Raw genomic sequence first — 16031 nt, forward strand, 5'->3', positions numbered from 1 at the left:
CCTGCCGCTGACCAGAGCGTCAGAAGCTCTGGAAGGCCTGGCTCGGTGCTTGGGAGACATTAATGTGCTTACGACCCAACCGATGACCTGGGAGTCAGGTTAGAATTCAGGTTCTGACCCAGAAAGTCCGGGATGGGGCCTCAGACTCTGCCTTTCCGACCAGCTCCCCGGTGGTGCTGAGCTTATGGTCTGTGGACCACACTGCCGGAGGACGATCTGCACCACTGATGCCTGGGGCCAGGGGCGGCGGGGGCGAGGGAGGCATGACGGAGCCGGTGTGGCCAAGCCTGCTCGATGGGGTGGAGAGGCGGTGTGTGAGTGCAGGGTGCGGGAGATGGTGGGTGGGGCAGAGGGAGGAGCTCCAGGTTGGCGCAGGGATCGGCGAGGCGCGTGGGCGCAGGAGCGTGCTGGCGGTGCAGCACGACGGTTAGAGGTGTGTTACCTGGAGCTGGATGCCTGAGCTCGAACCCCAGCTTCACCACTTCCCAGACGTGTGACTTACCGCAAGGAACTCAGCCTGTCTGTACCTCATTTTTCTCATTTGCAAAATGTGAACCTCACAGGCTGTGAAAAAATTAAATGACGTGATACATACAGTGCCCCGGAACATAGCAAGTGCACGCTTGGTAAACGGGGCCTCCGACTGTATGAGGATGAGGCTTCAGGCGCTGCCTCCGAGGGTCTGTGATGGCACACGGGGCAGGTGGGGGTGAGGTGAAGGGGTGTCCCGTGCGGGGTGCTTTGCAGGGGATGCTAAAGGCTCCTAGAACTGCCGGGGGCGATCCCGTGCCAGGGAGCTTGCCAGGCCGGCACCGTGACATCCCCGGTCAGGGCAACAGGGGCTCCTTCAGGAGAGGACCCTTTGGGGTCTGGACCCTGCAGTGGTCCAGCTCACCCTTCGAGCTCCCACGGACGTACCTGTCCCTTTCTGGGCGCAGTCTTGTGCCGAGCACCTGTCTTTTCGCCCATCTGCCCGCCTCCAGGCTGGCCCCTCCTCAGCACCAGAAACCTGGCCACGTCCTTCTTTGTTTACAGCCCCCCCTGGCTCCCCGTTTCCCTGACACAGAGCACAGAACCGCTCGCAGGGCCCTCAAGCTCCAGCCCTGCTCCCTCCGGCTTCCCCTTGCCCTTCCTGAAGCCCCGCCTGGGCCTGGCTGCTTGTGTCCCCTGCAAGATGCTCTCTCTTTCTTTCCCACACGCCGCCCTCCTCCACTGGCTGACTCCTCCTAGTTGGCCGGGTCTCCACGTCACATCACCTCCACCTGAGGCCACTCCTAACGCCTCCCCAGCCATCGCACTGCGCTGAGTTGTGAAGGGCGGGGACACCGTCCTCTTTGTAGCCGATGCTTACCCAGCACTTTCCAAACTGTCTGTGCATAGAAACATCTAGGGCACTCTTTAGAAACAGATTCCAGGCCCCACCCTGGCCTTCCGAACCAGGCCATCCTGGGAAGGCTCTTGGAGCCTGTTCCCACCTGTGGTCCCCAGGTCACCAGCACAGTCAGACCATCGAGGGTCTGACGACAGTGACCGAGTGACAGGCACTCACTGAAGGGCCTGTGGCCGTCAGGTCAGGTCTGACGTGGGTGGAGGTCTTTCCTAGTTGCAGCTTTTGGGGCCTGTCCTGGTTGGTTTGCTCTCCCATCCAAGGCTCCTGTGTCTGCCTGTTCACCCACAGCTCCCCTGCTGGTGAGCCTGGGGGTTTCTCCCAGGGGTGGGAGGGACACTGGTGAAACGGCTCAGGGAACAGACAGGAGCACTGCCGGCTGTCGACACGTGGGCTCGTGCTGCTGGGATGGAAGAAAGGCCCCTCCGCCACCGCCCAGTCTTCCTTAGGGTCAGCATGCCGGGGCCTTCGGGCCTGTGTGGTCGAGGGCTGGCGTTTCCATGACATAGGGGCCATCTGCCCACACAGAGGACCAAGCATCAGTGCAAAGCCCCTCAAGACAGCAAAGCCCAGGGGCAGATCCACGGCCACAGGCCAGCTTGTCTCGTCCCTGTGGGACCAGCTGCATGGGGTGATGGGGTTTCAGCCCGAGCCCTGGACTAGGAGGCACACTGGTCGGGCACAGCTGTGAAAAGCTGGCATGGGCTGTCTCCTTGTCCTGCTGGCTGCCAAGAGCGTCTAGACCTCACACCAGAAGTCCTCTGCCGCCGTGGACCCTCTGGCTGTGGACAGACCGGACCGTCCACCATCCGTCTGCCTGTTCTGACATCCAGGAGCCTCCCGTAGGCCATCAGCCAAGCAGGGAGCCCCGTCCAACACCTGGGCCCTTGAGCCGGGGAGCAGGGCGAGCAGTAGGGAGCGGCCTGTGGTTTTGAGGAGGCATTTCCTTTGGCCACGTCCAGGGAGGAGCTCTCCCCGTGTCCGTGGTGGGAACATCTCTGTTATCCAGCCTCAGAGTGGATGGGGCTGGGGAGAACAGCGTCCCCAGAGCAGGGGAGCCGCGGCCCAGATGAGGAGCTTGAGCGTGGCAGGGGGAACACTGTTGTCCACAGCCGGGCTGTGGGTCCAGCCTTGGGTCACCGACGGGAATGCAGGGTGGAAAGGGCCAAAAGCTGTGGCTTGGAGCCGAGGCGAACACCGGGGTCCCTTATTCCCCGGCGCCTCGGAGGCTGTCTGGCACAGCACTGACCCTCCCCTCTCTCCACCAGGCGCCTCGATGCCAACCTCATCTCCCTGGTCCCGGACAAGAGCTTCGAGGGGCTGTCCTCCCTCCGCCACCTGTGGCTGGACGACAACGCGCTCACCGAGATCCCCGTCCGGGCCCTCGGCAACCTCCGCGCCCTGCAGGCCGTGACCCTGGCCCTGAACCGCATAGGCCACGTCCCCGACTACGCCTTCCGGAACCTGTCCAGCCTCGTGGTTCTGTGAGTGCCGCCCCTCGGCCCACCCAGATGGCGGCGTGTCCACCCTGCACAGCTGCGCTCTTGGCTGTGTCCCTGAGGTTTCCGAACCTTCCGGTCTGCGTTTCCCCTTGTAACGTGAGGATGACCATCTCCTGTTGACCCCGTGGGGCTACTGTGAGGCCAGGCGACGTAAGAAGTGCTCTGAGAGGCTGGAAGAGAGGAATGAAGCTGCGATTCCCTCTGCTATTATATGCAAATATTTTAACTATACCGCACCAATGGGAATGCATGCCAAATATCTCCTGAACGATTTCCACCATATTTGACAATCAGGCCATGGGTGGATGCAGTCTTGTGCTTTGGCACAGGGGTGGGATAAACTCACCTCATCCCCAGGCCTGGAGGAGGAGAGAGAAGCCAGCGCTGTAATTAGACAGCAGAGCCCCGCCGGTACTTCCCTGGGAGATAGCATCCCCGGCAGGAACTGGAGCGCAGGGTTAACTCTGTCCTCCCCCCCATCCCCCCCCCCACCCCGGAACTTTGGAGTGCAAATTAGCATTGGAGTGCAAAGTTCACAGGGTAATTGCCAAGGGCTTGGAGGTCCCGTGTAATTGCTTTGGGTTACATCCTAATTGCCGTGGGGACGTAAGGCCTCCCCTGCTCTTGGAAATCTGGTATGATTTCCCAAACCAGGGAGCGGACGAGGCATGAGTTTGTCTACTTCTCTGTCCTGGGAGACTGGAGAAGCGGGCCCAGCATCCTCCTGCACCACATCCTCCGTCAGCATGGCCACCCTGTCCTCCTTCTGGGCGCCAGTGGGGGGTATTGACGGCGGCTAAACAGAATGGGGTGGCTGATTCCAGCTTTGGTGATGCCCTGTGACATCGTGATGTTCCCTGGGAATAAACGGCGTCAGGTCTCTGAGAGACAAGACTGCTGGAAACATGCGGGCCTCACGATGGGCCCCCGACAAGCGAGCAGCGGAGGGTGTACGGAGGCCCGTGGGGGCCCTGCAGAGTCCAGGGGAGGAGAGCCGGCCGCTGTCTCAGAGGCTGGCGGGCCAGTGCCAGTAGCAGGATGCTGGTGGGAAGGAGAGCAGTGCTGCTGCTTAACTCTCAGGCCGAGGGGGCCGGACGCTGAGTCAGGCTTGTCTCGGGGCTCAAGGCAGCCGAAGCAGCTGGAGGAGGGAAGCGGGGGCCTGCTGGGCTGGGGGCCGTCCTGGGCCGGAAAGTTGGCTTAGAGTAGGCAGGTGAGGAACAGGGGCTCCAAGCAGGTGTCAGCAAAGACACGGGGGCGGCGGGCTGTTGGCTGAGGCGAGCACGCCAGTGAGGCCGGAGAGAAGGCCGGGCAGCTGTGTCCGGGGGCTCAGAGTCAGAGCAGGAGTCCGGCTGTGGCTTGCGCGGGGCAGGGGAGGCTGGAGGCGAGAAGCGGGGTTGGGAGTCTGGTTTGAAGGATGGGCGGGAACAGGGGAGACTGGATCTAGGAGGCAAAGTCCAGCTTAGGGAGGAGACAGAGGCGTGGCCCTGAGGGATGTTGTGAAGGAAGAATCCATCCGACTTGAGGTTTTCACAGGATGGGAGGCCAAGGTCGGGGCGTGAGTGGGGGAGTTTGGCTACCGCGGATCCAGGAGGGGCCGGGGGGCCACCGGGCACAGGAGGGGAGGGGCCCAGGGGCCCACGACGCTGAGCGAGGAGAAGGCCCAGAAGCATCGCCCCTGCCCTTCAGCTCCTCCGGCCCTGGGACCGGGGACATAGGCTGCCGTGGCCGGTGACCTTGCAGGGCAGAGGGGGCTGGAGAAAGCCGTCCAGGACCTAGGGCTGAGCTGCAGGAAAGCGCAGAGGCAGAGGAAGAAGGTGGGTGGACGGGGGTCTGGCCGGAGGCGTGAGGCAACCAGCGGGTGCAGAGAGGCTTCGTTTCAACCCGAACCCTGGGCCTTGGTCAGGCTGCTCTGCGTGGCCCTGAGGGGACCAAGGGGCGCTGAACTGGACGGCAGTGCTGTCCTGTGTGGGGTCTCATCTCTTCCTCTGGACCATAAGCCCCAACAGGCTGGCCTGCAGAAGGTGCTCGGGACGCCTGGGGAGACCCAGTCGTAGTCTGTAGGCCTGGGCTGCAGGGTCAGAAGCTGAGATGCTGTGGACCAGAGGCGCTGGCGGGGCTGGGGGACGGGGTGGGGACGGAGATGAGCTTCAGCCGGAGGTGCGGGAAAGGGGAGTTTGGTGACAGCGAAGGAAGCATGGAGGGGAGGGGCTCGTTCCCAGAGGCCAGGGCTGTGTTCTCTCTGTCAAATCCAAGCCCCTGCGGTGGGTCTGTCTGCCTCCTGGACATGGAGCAGGTGGGGAAGGACCCCCTCCTCTCGAGACCCCCAGCCCTGCCCACCACATAGGATGGGGTCTGCCTGTTGCCTTGCCATCTGAACGTCTTGGAGGCCAGTCTGATTTCTTCCCCATGTACGTGATTTCCTTTTCCTTCCTGAAGATGTCTTTTAATCCTTGAACTTTAATAGCTTTACTAGAATATGACACAGTGTGGAATTTTCTGCATCCAATTTTCCTGAAACAATGTATGCTTTTGACCTGCAGATTTCATTCTTTGTTGTAGAGAGTTCTCTTTTGTGTTACATGTTGAATACGTCTTTTGTCTCATGTTTGGATCCTGGCCCTCAGAGACATCAATAGCCCAGTGTTGACTCGCATCGATTATTTTCTAGCTGTTTTAGCCTTTCGCTCTCATGCAGCCGAGCTCACCATTTTAGCTCAGGCTTTTTCTCTGACATCCATTGCACTGCCAGCACTGTCTATACTGTTCCTTGTCTCAAACTTATCCACTAGCTTTTTATTATTATTATTATTTTATTTATTTTTGGCTGCGTTGGGTCTTTGTTGCTGGGCACGGGCTTTCTCTAGTTGCGGTGAGCGGGGGCTACTCTGTTGTGGTGCGCAGGCTTCTCATTGCGGTGGCTTCTCTTGTTGCAGAGCACGGGCTCTAGGCGCGTGGGCTTCAGTAGTTGTGGCACGTGGGCTTCATTGCTCCACGGCATGTGGGATCTTCCTGGATCAGGGATCTGGGAACCAGTTGGGATCCTGTAGTTGAGCCCACCTGTGGCCCCTGCATTGGCAGGTGGATTCTTAACCACTGCACCCCCAGGGAAGCCCTACTGACTGGTTTTTTACTGATGTATTTTTGGTCTTCAATTCATTTCCTTACTCTACAATGTCATTTTTGCTTTCACTTAGAAATGCTGTCTTTGAAACGTTTTACTGGGTTGTTTTGCAGCAGAAGGCAGCTGTGATAAATGTCTTGCTGCTCGTTCATCTGTTATGTTTTCTTCTAGGCTTGGGACTTCACCTGGCCTGGGCATCTCTCTTCTGCTCTTCCTGTTGTATGTTTGCACAATTGCCATGTGATTTCTCTTTCTGGCTTCTGCTGGGACAGCTGCATCACCTTGGTCCCCTCGGCTCTCCCTCAAGGCTGTCGTTTGTGGGCCAGAGCGGTGGGTAAATGAGGGTCCACCTGCCTGTGGGTGCCCAGGTGCGCTGGTGCAGGTAAGGTGGTCCCTTGGCAGGGTCAGGCTGTGGTAAATGCAGGAATTCGTTCCCTCCATGCAGGAATTCCCTTGAGCTTCAGGTTGTCTCCTCAACGCATGAGGAGCCCGGAGCCTTCATTTTACTTTCCCTTCCCCTCTTCCCTGGGAAGCCAGCAGTGGGGAGGGAAAAGGACATCCACAGCCGCTTCTCTTCAGATTTAGGGACTGCAGGGAGAATTCGCAGGATCTTGTTTTCTCACCAGTTCAGTTTCTGACGAGGACGTTTCCTTGGCCACAGTCTTTGCTGTTTATTTGCGTTATGTCTCTGCCCTTGCTTTGCTGCTACTGGTAGTATTTGGGGTGGGGCAGGGGGCCTGTCTCTGCTATTTTTGCTCATCTCACTAGGACTTGGGAGAAGAATATTCTGTCACTTACTTTCAACTCGCTCTTGACCTTGGAAGTCCCCCAGACTGACCTCGGGCCTCTCTCCCGACGTGTGCTCCGGCCAAGCCCTCACCCCCACCCCCGGCCGCCTCTGTCCTCACGTCGCCTCCGCCTGGCGCGCCCTACCCCTGCGTGTCTGCGTCCCGGACCTTGTGGTCCTGCGCGGGGCCGCTGCCTCCAAGGAGCCTTCCTTGGCGCCCCTGGCCTCACCCGTCTCCATCTCCAGGCCCACAGCTCACTCCGGTTGTAACAGAAAGCTCACCTTTAATGACACGCTGTCTGCCGTGGTTTGCTTCCGGCTCCTACAGTGCGTCTGGCCCCTGACCCAGGCAGCTGCGCCCCGTAGAAGAAGCCCCAACTGGATCCCCAACGTCGGACCTCTCCCCTCGAGCCTGGTGGGAGCCTGCTTCGCCTCGGCCTGGGAAACGCCTCTGGTTTTTTCCCTTGATCGGAAGTCTGAACGGCGTAGCCCCTGGCCACTCCAGCCTTGGGGATTGTGGCTTCCGAAGTCCATCTTGGCCCGTCAGTTTGTCCCTGGAGACAAAGGCTGACCCTCTGGGGTCACTGTCTGTGCCTCCTCCGCAAGCGCGTCTGCGTCCCCGCCCCAGCCCGACGCTGCGCGCACCTGTCCTGACCGCCTCTCCTCCCACACAGGCATCTCCATAACAACCACATCCAGCACCTGGGGACCCACAGCTTCGAGGGGCTGCGCAACCTGGAGACTCTGTGAGTGCCGGGGTGGGGGGGTCTGTCCTGCTGGGGACGGGAGTCCTGGCGTGGGGTGGCGGAGGGGAAGCGGCAGGACTGGGGCGCTGGGACGTGGCCTTTCTCTGAGTGTCGCTCCTAGTGGGTTCTGTCCTCCAGGGCGTGGGCTGTGCCCCCTGGGAGTTCAGGGTGGCCGTGCCCGCAGAGAGACCAAGACAATGAGATTTTAGACAGAAATGGAACTGCGAGACGAAGCGAGGAGAGTGAGGATATTAAGCCTGCAAGTGGAAGGCTTGGGGTGGGGCGGGGCTGGCTTGGCAGCAGTGACCCCCAGCCCCCCACCACTGTGGGAGAGAGGCTGCTGACGGGGGGAGGGTCTCCGGCCGCTCTAACTCGCGGAAAGCCTGGCAGGAGGCGCCCCTTCAGCGCCCAAGCTGTGGACTCTGAAAAAGCCACATTATTTACCCATCAGCATCCTGGAATTCAGCTGCGGTCAGAAGGCACCCAAGCCCTCAGCACCTCCTCTGCGGTCTCGCGGCCCCCTCAGAGCGGGCGGGATGCACCCCCCTGGAGCCAACAGCCGGCCCACGGGAGGGGGAGGGGCTGCACCTTAGCCGCCAGCTGCAGCAAGGGTGAACCCCCGACGCACGGTGCCGGTCCTCTCGCCGCCCCCCAACACACAAAGTGTCATTCCTGAGGGGAGGGGTTTTCAGGCATCTGAAGTGGCAGAGGAGAAAATGTGGGAGACAAGCTGTGACCTGAGAAGGGGGGCTGGGCTGGGGCCTCTGCGCCGGGGGCCGGGCTGTCTGCCTTTGTGGCCACAGAGGGAAGCGGACAGGAGGTGGGGACCAGAGCTCGGGGCTATCCTGTGCTCTCTGGATGGGGCGCAGATCTTCCAGCCTCTCCACCTTCAACCTGATGCCCGGCGGGCCGGGGGGCCCCAGCCTGGGGTCAGGAAAGCTGGGCATCTCCTTGCCACTGCGTGTGGCTTGGGCTGCGTGCCCGCCCGCTCCCTGCCAGCTGTCACGGGCGGCCGGACAGTTAAACGGGACAGTCTAGGCCGCTCGGTCACATGCTGGGAAATGGACGTCTGGGGAGTTGGCGGGGCTGCCCGGAGTTACCCTCCGTGGGGACAGAGCAGACCTGGGGGGTTAACTGAGAAAACCCACCGAAGCTCCCAGCCAGTGCCCAGTCTCTGTGCCACATGTGACCTGTGCAAGCCTGCCATGTGCTGGGTGCCTGGGGCCCCGGATGTAGGGGTGGCCAGCACCCCCTCGAGGCCTGGGCCGCAGCCGCCCTCCCTGGAGGATACGGAGCGCTGGGGCAGGTTTGGAGCTGCCTGGCGCCCAGAGAGCAGCAGGGAGGCCAATGCAGCTGCCCGGGGCCGGGTGGGGCTGTTAGCTCTGCCGGGAAGTCGGCTGGGGAGGGGGCACACGCTGGGTGTGGGTTGGCACCTCTAAAAAGCCGACTAGCGCTGTTTCTTCACGGTCCGGGCGCGCTGCTTGATTCTTTCTCAGCGAGCCCTGGGTGGCAGCGCAGGGCGTTGGGCTCGGCTGGCACTGGCTGAGCTTCAGAGCCGGTGCCGCTGGCGCCCACTCACCTTTCATCCGCAGCAGTGCTTGGCTCACTGCACAAAGCCCAGGGCCTGCGTCCACTTTACAGATGGCAAGGCCAAGGCTGGGAGACCTGCACCGTGGCGGGGCAAAGCCTGCAGCCCGGCCTCAGCCCCCCGGGGGCAGTAACACCTAATCTCCCAGCCATGGGACCCAATCTGCAATTCCCTACCCTCCGTGATGCTGGATTAAAGGAGAGCCCTGGGGCTTCCCTGGTGGCGCAGTGGTTGAGAGTCCGCCTGCCGATGCAGGGGACGCGGGTTCGTGCCCCGGTCCGGTAAGATCCCACGTGCCGCGGAGCGGCTGGACCCGTGAGCCATGGCCGCTGAGCCTGCGCGTCCGGAGCCTGTGCTCCGCAACGGGAGAGGCCACAACAGTGAGAGGCCCACGTACCGCAAAAAAAAAAAAAAAAAAAAAAAAAAGGAGAGCCCTGTGCAGAGCTCTGACGGAGATGGCACCCCATGGGGACCAGCCGCTCCCCACCCCCTCCTCCTCCGGGGCCTTGATCTCAGCACCCTCCCGCCCCACCCCTGAGGGCTGAGTTCTTCTTCCAACTTTTGATCTCCCAGTAAAAAGGGGGAGAGTGCATTCTTATCCTTGATCGCCCAGAGCTTGCTGGGGGGGCCGGAGGGGCAGCCAGATGTAGAGGGGGGAGTGGCTGGGAGAATGAAAGGGGGAAGGATAGATAGTCAAACCTTGTATTGTTGCATAATTGGCCTGCTCTGCAGCCCCGGGGTTACCCTGGAGCTTTTGTGTGCGCCTCTCTCTGGAAGGGCAGGTCTCCCTGGGGCGGCATCTCTGCACTTAGACCCTTCTCATCAAACCCCCCTGCCCGAGCTGTGATTTGGCTCCGTCTGTGGCCTGACCCTTCCACCTGGGGAGGAGGGGCCAGGTGCAGGCGCGCGCGGACACACACACACACACACACACACACACACACACACACACACACACACACACACACACACACACACACACACACACACACACACACACACACACACACACACACACACACACACACACACACACACACACACACACACAGTCACGCGGGGCCTCAGAATAGCATGGGGACACCCGTGGCCACGCGGCTTCTGTTGTGACCTCTGCTCTGAAGGCTAGGCTGCCTGGGTCCTACGACCGGTTCTACACGTGCCAGCTGGGTCAGCCCGAGCAGGAGGCTTCACCCCCTCATCTGCACGAGCAGTAACTGAGGTAAACATGCACCATGCATTGCTCTTTTACTCCCAAACAGCCCACACACCCAGGTGATCAGGGCAGGGGCGGGGCCGGGGCTCGGGCTGCCGTCCCGCCCTCCCACTGAGCAGAACAAAGCACGCAGGCCCCCGGGGTGGGTGGGTGCAGGCCTCCTGCGCTCCCAGGGAGGCTGATCACACTGGGAGAGGCTTGTGGGAACGTGGCTGCCGTTCCCCCCACGCTGCCCTCACCAGTTCAGACCCTGCAGGAAAGCCCAGCTGGAGGCAGACAGGACAGACTCTATCCTGTACCCATACCTCCTTTCTGCTCCCACAATGAGGATGGCCGGCCCCTGCGGGAAATTTGGAATCAGAGGTGGGCCAGCGCCCTGCCTGCCAAGTACTGTTTCCTCCACTTTCTAGATCAGACCAAATCTAGAGATTTGGTGTGAGATGCCCAAGTTTCTACAGTTTGTAAGTGATGGTGGAGCCCAAGCCGCTGGCCTCCTGATACATCGCTCCATTTAGTGCCAGCTCCTGTGAACTCAGACCAGTTACGGGACTTCCCAGGTACCTGGGCTGAGAAATAAGAGAAAGTGTGACCCAGAGCAACCCTGGGAGGTTTCTCCGGGGAGGTATCAGGGATCCAAACCAGGCGCCCCGGGTCCTGAGGCCAGTGTTTGGAAATCACGCTTGGAGACCACAGGATGCTGTTGAGAACTGTCCCGGATGGTCCTGAAAGACCCAGCTGCAGTTACGAATAAAATTGTGCAAAAAGAAAAGAAAAGGCCCAACAAACATAATTACAACCTGAGCACCGCCCTGTACCTGCCCCCCAGATCTGGGGATTTGGTGTTTGCGACTCAGCTAGAACCGAGGGGCTGGGCTAGGAGGGGTCTGGGGACAACAGCGCCTTACCTCCCTTGGGCCTGGGTGATGGCTTCTGGGCCGCCTTATAACCTCATTAAACAAATCAAACTGACTGAGCCCCCGGGCTGGCTGGACCTCCCCACTTCAGAGGGGAGCCTGGGGCCCCGGCAGGAACAGAAACCTCTGGGTTATAGCTCCCTCTCTAGATCAGGCCCAGCATCCAGCAGAGGTCTGGGAGGACTGCAGGGCAGGATGGGGATTAGAAGATTCTGCCTTATGATCCAAAACTGCACATTCCGTGTAAAACCTCCTCTGGTGCAGACACCCCAGGGATCTGGTTCTGTGGAGCATTTTTACTTCACCAGCAGCCAAAGCTGCAATGTGTCCCTCTGTCTCCGCCTCACTGAAACCACCCAGGCCAACAGATTCTGCTCTAAACTGGCTTTGACTGGGTCCTGAAAGCATCCAGCCACCTCCCAGTCCTGGGCCCGACGGTCAGCTTTAGGTCAGGGATGGACAACCAGGCAGCTTTCCACGGAGGTCCTTCCAGGGACTGGACTTGAGTTGGTCGACCTGGATTCAGACCCTTGCCTCTGCCACAGGCGTGTGACATGTGCAAGTCACCTGAGCTCTCAGGAGCCTCAGTTTCCACACGTGGAAAATGGGGGAGATATTTTACAATTCGTGTAGTGAAATTCACAGCTCTGGAACCCTGTGGGTGCTTAATTTATGTTGGCTTCTCCAGCCTGTCATCCCATTTAATGATCGACAGACAGCAATGTGCCTTTCCTCCCCCTTAATTAATTAATGTTCTTTTCCTCCCTCCCTCTCTCCCTCATTCCCTTCTTTCCCACAGCGCTATGTCAGAAGGCAGCAGGGAGAGTGTTGTCAGCGGGTGTCATCTCACGGTGGCCCGAGCTGTGATCACTTCCTCTGTAGGGTGGACAGGGATTCCTGGTCAGTCAGGGCACAGCCACTGTATTAGTTTCCTGTGGCTGCCATCACAAATTACCACAGACTTTGTGGCTTTAAAAAACAAAACAAAACAGAGATGTATTCTCCCATAACTCTGGAGGCCGGAGTCCAGAGTCAAGGTGTGGGAGGGGCTGGTTCCCTCTGAGCGTCTGTGGTGGACCCTGCCTGGTGCCCCTCTTACCGTCTGGTGGCTGCCGAGGCCCCTGGTGTCCCTGGGCTGGTCAGTGCTTCCTCCAGTCTCTGCCTCTGCTTCACACAGCCTCTCCGAGCATCCTCTTCTTATAAGGACTTTGTGACTGGCTCCGCGGCCCACCCCAGTAAACCAACCATCCTGAGAAAATCCTCAACTTAATTATATCTGCAAAGACCCTTTTCCCAAACGACGTCACGTTCATAGATTCCCGGGGTCAGGACTCGGACATGTCTGTTTGGGGCTGCAGGTCAATCGGCTCCAGCTGCCTGCTGGCCGGCGCCCAGGGTGTCCTGCCTCTGGCCCGACGTCAGCCTGTCAGGCCCGCGGCCGCTTGGGGCCAACCTTGTAGGAGCTGAGGAGCCTTTCCTCGCCGGTTTTTAATCCTCTTACATGTGCGGGTCTATTAACTGCAAGTTAGTGGGGTTTTGTGGCTTATAGAAGAATTTATTATTCCATATAAAACTTTTGTTTCTGGCTTTTCCCGCAGAACCACTAATGACTTCTAACAGGCAGGAAACTGAGCTCCGGATGGGTCTGCCCTGCGTCCTAACCAGGACGGCTGTTATAGTCGTCCCCAGCAGGGCAGACCCTCCTGCCACCTCGCTCTGGGCAGTCAAGGTCACCGCGCTTATCACTGCTCCCCGCTGGCTCTGAGGGTCCTGCTCCCCCAGCCCCCGGGCCAGCTGGTGTGCAATGTGGGTGGAGGGCCCGGAACCACTGGGCAGCAGGTTCCCGGGTGGACGCCGTGGAGAGGAAACTAGGAAGTTGAGGTCTGGCCCCCAGGGCCCGTGGGCAGAAGGCACCGGCAGGAATCGAGGATCACCACCCTCCTTCTTCTGTTTCTTTAGTTCACCGGTTCCGTGAATATTACTGGGTGTCCAGTATGTGCCAGGCCCCCACTGTGGGCTCCGGGGGAACGTTTATGAACAAAAAAGACGTAGCCCTCATCACAGAGACTGCGGGGCTCTAGGCCGGGAGTCCCGAGCGCCTCTTAACTTCCCACTAATTCCGGCGTGTCTGCCCCCAGCACCCTAAGCCCTGACCCCGGCGACCCCAAGGCTCAGCTCCTGTCCCTCTGCGTCCTCCGCGGGCCCCTCTTTCTTCCGTCCCGTGGATTTGCCGATGCCTGCAGCACGGAGGTCATTGCTCCTGGACTCCAGACGTCCATGTCCACAGGCCTTCCTGCCATGCTCACTTGGGTGCTGACTGACATGCCAGCAGCGTCGCCCACGGACCCCCCCCCCCCGGAAGTCTCCCCAGCTCTGTGGAGGCAGCTTTGCTGGACCTTGCGTGACGCAACCGCTCTTCTGTCACGTCCCGCATCCGAGCTCTGTCTTCAGCTCACAGGGACGGTCTGAGCTCTTGACTCCCACCCCTGTCCCCAGGCCGCCTGAGTCTGTCCCCGGGTTGTTGCCATGGTCTCGTCCTTGTCACTCTGCAGTGTGCGTCCCACGCGACAGCCACCGGGACTTGAAACAAATCCGATCCTGTTGCTCTCTGTCCAAATGCTCAGTGTCTCCCCGTCTGACTCTGGCCTCGGGTGACGAGCCCTGCTCCCACTGGCCTCGCCCTTGCCAACGCCGGGTATGTCCCGCCTCCCAAGCCCTGCCCTGGCTGCCTCCTGTGTCTGGAATGTTCCTTCCACAGTGATCTGCCTCCTGCAAGACTTGGCTCAGATGTCACCTCTCTAGTGAGGTCCTCCTCCACCACCATTTTGCAACTTCTTCCCGGCATTCTCCTTTTCCTGTTTAGTTTTCTCCACAATCTGAGTCTTCGTTATTCATTGATCGACGTCATCCGTGGTCTGTCCCCCGCTCTGTCCACTCTTGTACCTGTGGCGCCTGGCACGGCCCCTGGCACAGGGAGGACGCTTGGCACGTATTTGGTGAACAGACGAATGGGCTTGTGGCCCCTGGAAAATCCATTTCTCTGAGCTTCAGCTTCTCCCTCTGAGCTGTGGGAGCAATGGACCATCTCATCCACAAGGTCCTTCCCAGCTCTGGTCACCCGTACCCAGACCTCTCGCCGAACCAGACTTAAATATCCACAGCCCAGGAGGTAGCCCAGCTGCCCCAAGCTCTCTAACTTGGAGAAATGCCCACGGGGGTGGTCCCTCATCCCTGCCTGACGCAAGGTCCCCTTCCCACAAGCCCTGTGGTCCGGACCTCGGGGCCCCGCCTTTAGTCCAGCTGCATTCTGCTGTGACCAGGAGCGCCTCAGAGCCTTCCGGTGTCCTGCATGGATGGGCCCAGCATCCAGGTTGTCCAGGTGAGGCGGTGCTGCCCACGGGGACCCACCCACTTCTACAGGACGCGGTCCTGCTCTGAGTATCATATCTTAGAGTGACAGGCTTTTCTGGGCAGGGCGGTGAGAATGTGAAATGTCTACAAACCTCGACCCAAAGAACTCGGGAGGACTGGAGGTGGAGTGTGACTTAGGTTACACACGGGTGGTCGTCTGGAGGATGGGGTGGGGGCCGAGGGGGAAGCGAAGGGGATGCTCTAGCCCAGGATGAGGACGGCAACTTCATCCTCAGGGCAGCTCGACAGCGGCTGCCAGTGCAAGGGGATCGAGGCAGAGGCGGAGCCCTGGCCACCAGGACCCCAGGGATGACCCCGGGCGGGTTGGACTTTCCCTCTCACTTCTCTCCCAGTCCAGGGTTCTCCGATCCCCGGCGCCTCCTGAGGGCAGGCAGCATGTAGTCTCAGTGTCAGAACCAACAGCTGCATTAAAATCAGCCTTGCTACTGCGTCAGGGACATTCTGGGGTTTCTTTCTGGCAAAGAAGAGGGTGTGGGTGGAGGGAAGGGGAAGGAGGGCATGCCCGTCTCTCCAAAGAAACTGAGGACAGTTTTACTAATTGCTGCATTTGTTAATGGGTGGCCTGGTCGGCAGGCTGTTCAGACAGTACAGCAATGCTATGAGTCATGAAGTTTTGTTGGGTCCTGGCTCACCAGGACATGTGCCCCGAGTGTGCGGGGCAGACTCCACAGTGTGTGGAGTCAGACTTGGGGCCCGGGCTCAGCAGTTAGGACTGGTAGTGTGCTCACCGCGCTTAGCCGCCTTCCCTACCAGCCTTGGTAGGTAAACGTGGCTCCAAGTGTCTGGGTTTTGTGGTTCGCGTGGGAGCTGGGCCCCCACATTCCTCCACATGCCTTTACCTGTGACCTGGTGATAAACACAGACAACAGCCTTGAGAATAAAAGTGTAAGTGGAAACCGAATTAATGATATTAATTTTTCTTGATGGCTGTGGAAAGTAGAGGCCAACTTGTGTGTGCTCTGCCTGTTCTGGAGCCTTGTGTCCAGGAAAAGGAAGACGGAGAGAATCGTGTTGTGTGAGCACCCCCCATGCAGGCTCTGGACCAGGTGAACAGAGTGCCATGTGCGGTGGGCGTCCCTGGGTTACAGGTTAGGAAGCAAAGGGCAAAGTTCAGTGACGGGTCCAGGGTGACGCTGCTGGTCCCAGACGGCAGGAGCTCTTCCGCTCACTCCAAAGCAGAAAAGTCACAGAAGACCCCAGCCTCCAGCTCGGAGTCACCTGCCTTGACCTACCTGTGGGTGTCCGGGGAAACCTGACTCCCCCTCCACTCACCCTCTCTCCCAGTCTCCCCAAAACCTTGCCCTTGACCCTGCTACCTGGAGCCCAGCGGGACTCGCT

At 59.8% G+C, this 16031-nt stretch overlaps 1 protein-coding gene across 1 annotated transcript in view; it reads left to right on the forward strand.

Moving 5' to 3' along the window:
• The window catches only part of LGR6 (leucine rich repeat containing G protein-coupled receptor 6), a 97196-nt gene that overhangs the window by 58432 nt on the left and 22733 nt on the right, over window positions 1–16031 (forward strand). The window contains exons 5-6 of the mRNA XM_060088699.1: window positions 2656–2871; window positions 7472–7543. Coding sequence (XP_059944682.1) covers window positions 2656–2871; window positions 7472–7543 — 288 coding nt within the window. The remainder of the gene's footprint in view (window positions 1–2655; window positions 2872–7471; window positions 7544–16031) is intronic.

This window comes from Mesoplodon densirostris, chromosome 2, assembly GCF_025265405.1.
Source record: "Mesoplodon densirostris isolate mMesDen1 chromosome 2, mMesDen1 primary haplotype, whole genome shotgun sequence".
Classification (NCBI taxonomy): domain Eukaryota; kingdom Metazoa; phylum Chordata; class Mammalia; order Artiodactyla; family Ziphiidae; genus Mesoplodon; species Mesoplodon densirostris.